Genomic DNA, 8,127 nt, shown 5'->3' with positions numbered 1-8,127 from the left:
AGTATAAATGAGTTTTTATTTATACAAACTAAACAGCCTAGAGTATTTTACAATCTCTTTTGTATAGATGAATTTAATGTTGAKTACCGGTAAATAACGTCTAGTCAGAGCTCCATTTAATAAAGTGCCATCAGTCATTTTAAGTAAAGCCTGATTGTATAATAATTTGTTAAACTGGTGGATTCATAGAACTTTTCTCTGCTCGGCCTCATCAGCGTCGCCCCACAGCTCCACCCCTAACGTCAGCTCGGTTCATCACGCAGACTCCAGAGGCTCTCTGGCCTCCACCGACTCAGCCAACAGCCTTCTGGACAAGAGCAGCGAGAAGACCAACTCCCTGGAGAAGGTGGGTCATCGTTTAATCTGCATATTTACTGAATCATCTCATATTATACCATGAATTGTGTACATCTACGTCATCAGTAGAGTTTCACTTCACATGAGGATTTTATTAGGAGCTCCTGCTGCAAATAAACTAATAACCATGTAGTTGAGACTGGCTCCTTGGGTATAATCTGTTGGGCTTTATGTAACTGGATACTTGGCTACGCAAGTATTTCAGTAGCTGAGAACTTGAGTACCTAAGCATTTGAGTACATAGGTATAGTCCCAAGAGCTTGTAGTAACTGGGTATTTAGATACAGGGATACAGAAATATGTGAAGTACCTTAAAGAAATTAAGTAAAAAAAAATACCTCAACAGAATTTCACTGTACTTCAGTAAAAGTCATAAAACTACTCACAATAATCGGGAAAGTAAAAGTAAAAGTACTTTTAACACACGCTCTAAGAAATGAAGTGTTGAATTTACTGAACCAAACTGGTTTCACTAAACTGAGTTGAGTCAATAGTTTTACATATTTAACTCAGTTTAGTGGAACCAGCTGACATAACTTGGTTCAGTGAAGTCAACTCTTTTCATGATGAGTTCTGTCTTATTTAAATTTACAACGTGTTACTAGGTGTTACATTTTAAAGAAACAGCTTTTGAATATAACAAAATAAAAATAAAAGCTACAATTAAAAAATATTTTGTACAATTACAAATGCTCTAAAAATTACTAAAGAGCTTTAATGAAGTAAATGTACTTAGTTACTTTACACCTCTGCACAGGTATGTTTTGTCATTTAAAACCTACGGTATTCAAGTATCTGGATCATGGGTCTCCTAGTTATTTCAGTACCTGAGGTATTCAATTACCTAGCTACTTGAGAGTATCTGAATACAAGTACCTGGATACTTGGGTACAAACATATTTGAGTCTTGGGTAATTGGACATGTAGATATGCGTACAAGAGTATTTGGCTAAATAGGTAATCCAGTGTCTAGGTACTTGTGGACATAGGTACATGGGGTGCCAAGGTATTTAACTACTTGAGTATCTGTGTACTTTGATTGACAGTATCTAGGTACTTGTGGACATAGGTACATGGGGTGCCAAGGTATTTAACTACTTGAGTATCTGTGTACTTTGATTGACAGTATCTGTGTACTTTGGTTGACAGTATCTGTGTACTTTGACAGTATCTGTGTACTTTGATTGACAGTGTCTGTGTACTTTGATTGACAGTATCTGTGTACTTTGACACTACCTGTGTACTTTGACAGTACCTGTGTACTTTGACAGTATCTGTGTACTTTGACAGTATCTGTGTACTTTAATTGACAGGACAATGATTTTTGTCCCAGGAAGGTGCTCACAGATGTTTGTTTTTTTTTGCCTGATAGAGCTTTAAGCCATGTTAGTGGGGGGTACAGTGAGCTGTGTTCACAGACAGTAAAAGTGAGGAAGTCTTCCTGAACCTATAAAAGGATGTCCAGAACCAGAACCAGAACCAGAACCAGACCTGGTTTTAATGCATCAGAGAGAATAAAGATGATCAAAAAGAGTAAAAAAACAGTTTGAAGAAAAACTCATTTGAACTCTCGGACACCTGAACCTCCTCCCTCCAGAGCTCCCTCTCTCCTCCTCCCTGCTCCACGACCACGCAGCGTAAGGAGAGGTTTACCAGGAGGCACTCGGTCAACGTGCCGCCCCTCCTACTCGACCAGGACGAGGGAGTTGAGCCTGCGAGCCGGGCTGCGAAGCGGGTCACGGTGGACTTCTCTCTGCTCTCCGTGCCGCTGCCTGACCTGCAGCTGGAGGGCGAGAATAACAGAGCAGCTGCAGAACGAACTCATGGAGAAAATACTCCCATACAAGTACTCTGTTTGTGTACTTCTATACTACCTCTGAGTACTCTACGGCTGCAGTGTCCTGGTTCTGGTCTCCTCCTTCCTGTGGTTTTGGCGTGTTGCGGTGTCGTGCTCCGTCTCCTTAAAGCTCAGATTTATTCCTGCTGATTAWTGATGTTTTCCTCTTCCTGTTGTTCCGGATCAGAACCAGTGCGTGTCGGCGCTGGGCAGCACCGTGCTGCGCTGCGACAAGCTGGACCGAGACGAGATCCGGAACCTGCTCATGTGCTTCCTGCACCTCCTCAAGAGCATGTCTGAAGGTAAGGAGTCACTGAGGTTTTACTTTGACACAAACAGGTCACTGATGTTTTCTTCTTTTCTTTCATCGTCCTCAGAGGCTCTGTTTGCTTACTGGAACAAAGCTGCACCATCAGATTTAATGGACTTCTTTACCTTAATAGAGTAAGTACAAAATAATCCCAWTAAATTCACATTGAATTGATTCAGTTCCTTCTTCCTGCTGTTTAAAAAAAACATTACAGCAAGAAGCTACAACTTAAAACACATTAATGTAACTGACAGGATGTAGTCATTAGCATATTTGGGTAAAAGTTTCATTCTAACTAGACTGACATGCTAACAGTACATTATTGGATACAACTCAGTCACCTTTACAGATAAGGAGCTRTGTGTGATAGCAGCTGGGAGTCATGCTCAGCACGTACTCTGGGTGCTAACAAAACGTGCAAGATTCTTGTTCAAAAACATGCACAACAGGTYGCCTTCAGGCCTCCCTTGAAAAACAGATCTGAGATCTCAACGGGACTTGCCTGGTTAAATAATGTTAAATAAAATAAATTAATGAATTGATTACATTTTTGGCATGCAAGTTAACAAGAGGTAAGAATAAGACAGCGGTGGACAAAGTTAACAAAAAGTTTAGCTTTTCTAACTAAAAATGTACCTTTAACACTAGACTGCCAAACTTGTAAAAATTAGCAGAAGCTAACTCTAAGAGATGGCTGTCTCTCAGTCTGCGTCTCCTTCCAGTTGCAGACTGGTGGACTGACACAAACCTGTTGATATTGGCTTGTTAGTTAGCTGTTAGCATATTAGCTGAAACATGCCTACCACTAAGAGTTTTGCGTTGCTTAGAGACCGCATTGTGGATTTCTAATGAGCAGTGGTGGACACAGCTAACAAAAACTTAGCTTCGCTAATTAATAATCCACCAGTTAAAATATAGCTTTGCGAACGCTAAACTATTAGACAAGCAAAATAAATAGCAAAAGCTAATGCTGAACAAGRTTCTATGGATCGGCCTACTTTATACGTCCATGTTTAAATGACAGATCATGAGTTAGCGGTTTTAAGTTAGCGTTAGCTTCCAGTAATTTTCTTAGCATTTGTGAAACTAATGGTTAGCATTGCTTTCTATTTTACTTTCTTTTAAATGAGCTTTGATTCTAGAGAAGGCAGTGTTTCTTCATGGTATTTATGGCTTTTTCTTTGCATGATAGAGCTTTAACCATCAGTGGATGAAGTGAACTGTGTTTACAGATGAAGAGTKATGGAAAAGTTCTTGAGTCCATGAAGTGGTGTCCAGATCAGAAGCAGGCATGTTTTTAATTTATTGTCGTCTGAGGACTCAGAGGTCACATTGTCCATCAGGGGACACCCTGGACAGGTCTTCAGTCCCTCACATGGACACACAGAGACATACAACCATCTCACTCACACCTGGGGACACTTACCAATGAAGCTAAAATGCATGTTGTTGGACGTCATGGTGACCTGTGGTTTGTTTCTGCAGGATCTGCCTCTATCAGTTCAGATACATGGGGAAGAGATTCATCGCCAGGTAGACCCGGTCTTCTCTGTTTGGATCACGTATTTCTTTTAATAACTCTTGAACTGAATTTTTCTCATCTTTTTGATAACAACACTCACACCTGCGCAGAATCTTTTAACCCTCGGCGTTTGGTTGTTCTTGTATTTTTTAAACACTGCTGGCAAGTTAATTTGTGGCTGTGGCCCTAAAGCCCTCCTGCTTTGGTAAGAGTTTGATGACGTGCATGACTCTTAATCCACTCAAACACCTCTCTGCTGSTCTCTTCTTTGTTAAAATGACATAACAGTTTAAAGTGTTTCCTGTTCCCCTCTCTCTCAACAGGAGCCAGGAGGGCGGGGCACCTGTAGCTGCAGACAGGAAGTCTCTGACTCTGCCCGTGTCTCGTAACAGGGCGGGGCTTCTCCACGCTCGCCTGCAGCAACTAGGAACTCTGGAGAACGCTCACACCATCACTAACAGTAAGTTTCATCTGCTGGAGCTCAAGAACACCCTCAACCACAGATCACAGCCCTGGTCATCAGTGAGCATGTTGGACCTGGACGTCATGGGCTGTAGCTTCAGATATTTTCTMTCATATATTGTCACTATACAGCTTAAAACAAGTTGTAATGTTTGGAAATTTAATCAATCCATATCTATTGCAACGAAATATAGAAAACAAATTAAATACCAGAGGCACTAATGCACCCATATAGCATCAGAGAGGCAGGTTTGTTTTTAAAATCTTGTCTTACAGATCTTTTTAAAGGAATCCATGATTAGTTGAAACATTAGACTTTATTTAATAAACATATATTTTAACTGTAAAATAAAGACTGTAAAAATACTGTAGGTTGTTTGGTTTTGTAAAATTTAAAAAATATATTTTAACACGGACGGAGCTATTTTATTTACATGCAAAGCATTCTGGGTAAATGATGACATGGATAGGTCATCAGTATCTTGGACAATATCTGATGATCGACTCTTTTAAATGAAACCAGAGAGCGTTGACAGAGAGGAGAAGGTAGAAATGACTCAGCCTGGAACTGAAAATGTGGATGGAGGACAACAGAGCTGCTTCATGGAAGAAGAACCTCAGCTTAGCCTGTTAGCCTTTGCGCTAATCTGTAATCTGTAACTGCTAAGATGGCTGCCACTCAGTCTGCGTCGTTTTTATTCATTTCCAGTGGTGGGCACAGCTATACAAAAAATATAGCTTTGCTAACTCAGAATCTGCTWGCAAAAACAACTTTGGTAACACTATACAAGTAAAAATTAGCGGAAGCTAAAACTAACAGTTAACCGCTAAGTCGACTGTCACTCAGTTTGCGTCACACTTCAGTAGCCATGTTTTCATCAACGTTTTTAATGCGCATTTTGAAGTATCACATCAGGAAAGGTGAATGGAAACGACATGGTTCGAAACAACTTCCTCTAATTTGAAAAAAAAAAAAGTTTATACGCTTGCTTAAGGTGCCTTTGCTTTTTTTTTTTTTTTTAAAGAGTAAATGTGTAAAAGGAGAGATGGAAACACATTTACCCAATAAATTCTAACGTAGAGAACATTTACCTCACATGTTGATCAGCTGTTCTCACTGTCTGAACAGTACCGGTACCAGAGCCACTGCAGCTGGACCCTCCTCCTGCTGTCAGTGTCTTCTCAGTTATTCCTGTAACGTAAAGAGAATCACATTTCTTTCTCTACGTCTCCAGACAGCAGTAACATCACCAAAACTAGTTGATGTGACAGAATAATTACAACTTTCCTGATAGTAGCAACATGTTCCTGATAACTTCTCTGCATTAACCTGACGTGTGTATCCCTGTGAGTTAGCAACTTTTACTTCCTGTTTACTACACACATGCGTCTGATGGAATTACACTTTGGGTAGCCTGGTTGATTCGCTTCAAGCCAGTTGATGGAAACACGTCTGATTCACATTTTTTCTTTTTTCCCTTTTTGCAAAATTTTAAAAATTCGCTCAAAATTCTAATTAAAATTGGATGAAAACGTCTATAAGCCGTGACTCCTAATGACTCCTAATGACTCCTAATGACTCCTAATGACTCCTAATGACTTCTAATGACTTCTTCCAGCTGAAGACTGGTGGACTGACACAAATCGGATGATGTTAGCTAGTTAGCTGTTAGTGGACTTGAAGTYGTCAAAACCTAATTTAGTGGAAGCCAGTTGGTTTGCTAATGGTTTTTTAATGTTTGTAGAAAAAGATAATTCATTAAATAAAAAAAATTGTTTTCTGGATGTTTCAGTAAAACCCATRTAGTGTTTTACAAGATATTTTGCTAATAAACATTTAGTGGGAAAGTTTCAAATACAACTGGTGCTTACAGTATCCTACCACACAAAGTTTTAGCTCATTATATCTGTAAAGGTATGTTAGAGCATTTTTTGTAGTTGCGAAGGCTGTGGCGGCCATCTTGAATGGGGTTGACCCCAAACATTAATCAGTTGTAGACTAAAATTACTTCCTGATAGTTTAACTAATATTGTTCACTGGTTCATGAGATATATTGATAACAGACACATATATACACACAAACCCAGGCATAAACACCATTGCTCACCATTTTTTAAACAATAAAAAGCTAAATATAAATAAACCACAAAAACTACTTATCATTTGTTAAACAAGCAACAGATGATATTGTGCTGACCTCTAGTGACTCTGACATGTAATTACAATGTAATTTCCAATAATTCCCTACAGCTTTGTTGTTAGCTTAAGGCTATATTTTTCTTTCTCACAGTGTTTTTGTGTCTGTGTTGTCAGTGTACTCTCACACAGAAGCAGACGTAAACAGTCAGAGTTTGCTTGAGGCCAACGTCTCCACAGAGGTCTGCCTGACCGTCCTGGACACACTCAGCACCTTTATCATGGGCTTTAAGGTGGTAACAAAACCTGTACATACGATCTGCTGAAATGTGTGAGATCTTTCTGGTTGGCAGTCCAGTAGCCCCTCTCTGTGTTCTCCAGACCCAGCTGACTGCAGATTTAGGTCACAACCCCCTGATGAAGAAGGTCTTCCAGGTGCACCTGTGTTTCCTGCAGATCTCYCAGTCAGAGGTGGCTCTCAAACAGGTCTTCACGTCTCTACAGACCTTCATTTACAAGGTGACTGGGTTTTTTTTTTTTTTTTTTGGGTGGATCAGTAGTATTTGGATAGCACCTGTGGTGGGCATTTTTCCACTAATCAGCTAACAGCAAAAACTTTGAACACTGTTAGCAAACCAATCACCTTCCACTAAATGAGGTTTTCCAACTTTAAGTCAGCTAACAGCTAACTAACAAGCTAACATCGTCAGACCCACCAGCCTGCAGCTGGAAGGAGACAAAGAGATGAGACAGACTGAGAGACMGTTGTCTTAGCAGTTAGCTCTTAGAGTTAGCTTTTGTATTTTTTTAGTTTAGCTGTATAGCATTAGCTTCCACTAATTATTGTGTGACGGGGTGCCACCAAGATGGTACCAGGTGGTCAGAAGTCAATCTTAAAGGAGACATATCATGCTAAATGCACTTTTTTTGCATTTATAAACTATTTTTGTGCAATTATAGTGTCTGGGAGTGTAGAAAACTTTAATTTATTCTGTCCAGTTACTGCAAAGATATTTTTATATTATTTCATGGGTCAGATTTTTCAGTTTGTTCAAAATCTGCCGTTGCTTATTTCGTTTCATTGCTTATTTCGTCACACTTTTTTCTTCGGAACTACCATTTATGGTAATATATTTCCAGCCAACTGGATTTCATAGTCCGCCATTTTTTTCCTCGCTGTGTGAATTTGTAGTTCATAGCGTCATGCCGAATATGCAAGTTCAGAAGTCAAAATGTTCGGTTCTGGGGTGTGTGAACTCACATGATTAATCTACATGGACTGCCAGCGTCAGAGCTTCTTCAAAGTGCCTGGTTAAGTTTTATTTTTCAAGGAAATGGACCCACAACAGGGCGGAAAGTGCTTGTGGACAACACAGGATGAATGTTACAACAACAAGGGTGAGTTATGAACTGTAAATGTGTTTTAAGTGTCTAATTTAGCTGTTTCTACCCTCTGTGTCGGAATATGAGGGGAGAAAGAACAGCTGTGTTTAAGTTTCTTT

General features: G+C 39.7%; 1 protein-coding gene across 10 annotated transcripts in view; it reads left to right on the top strand.

Annotated features, from left to right (window-relative positions):
- The window catches only part of dock9b (dedicator of cytokinesis 9b), a 148,412-nt gene that overhangs the window by 102,177 nt on the left and 38,108 nt on the right, over positions 1-8,127 (top strand). For all 10 annotated transcript variants that reach the window (XM_014022222.1, XM_014022227.1, XM_014022217.1 and 7 more), the window contains exons 33-39: positions 216-346; positions 2,382-2,496; positions 2,572-2,638; positions 3,990-4,037; positions 4,350-4,486; positions 6,803-6,918; positions 7,007-7,144. In XM_014022222.1, coding sequence (XP_013877676.1) covers positions 216-346; positions 2,382-2,496; positions 2,572-2,638; positions 3,990-4,037; positions 4,350-4,486; positions 6,803-6,918; positions 7,007-7,144 — 752 coding nt within the window. The remainder of the gene's footprint in view (positions 1-215; positions 347-2,381; positions 2,497-2,571; positions 2,639-3,989; positions 4,038-4,349; positions 4,487-6,802; positions 6,919-7,006; positions 7,145-8,127) is intronic.

This window comes from Austrofundulus limnaeus, unplaced genomic scaffold (genome assembly GCF_001266775.1).
Source record: "Austrofundulus limnaeus strain Quisiro unplaced genomic scaffold, Austrofundulus_limnaeus-1.0 Scaffold320, whole genome shotgun sequence".
In the NCBI taxonomy this organism is placed as follows: Eukaryota; Metazoa; Chordata; class Actinopteri; order Cyprinodontiformes; family Rivulidae; genus Austrofundulus; species Austrofundulus limnaeus.
Note: the sequence above shows the minus strand (reverse complement) of the source record. Positions and strands in the feature narration are given on the sequence as shown.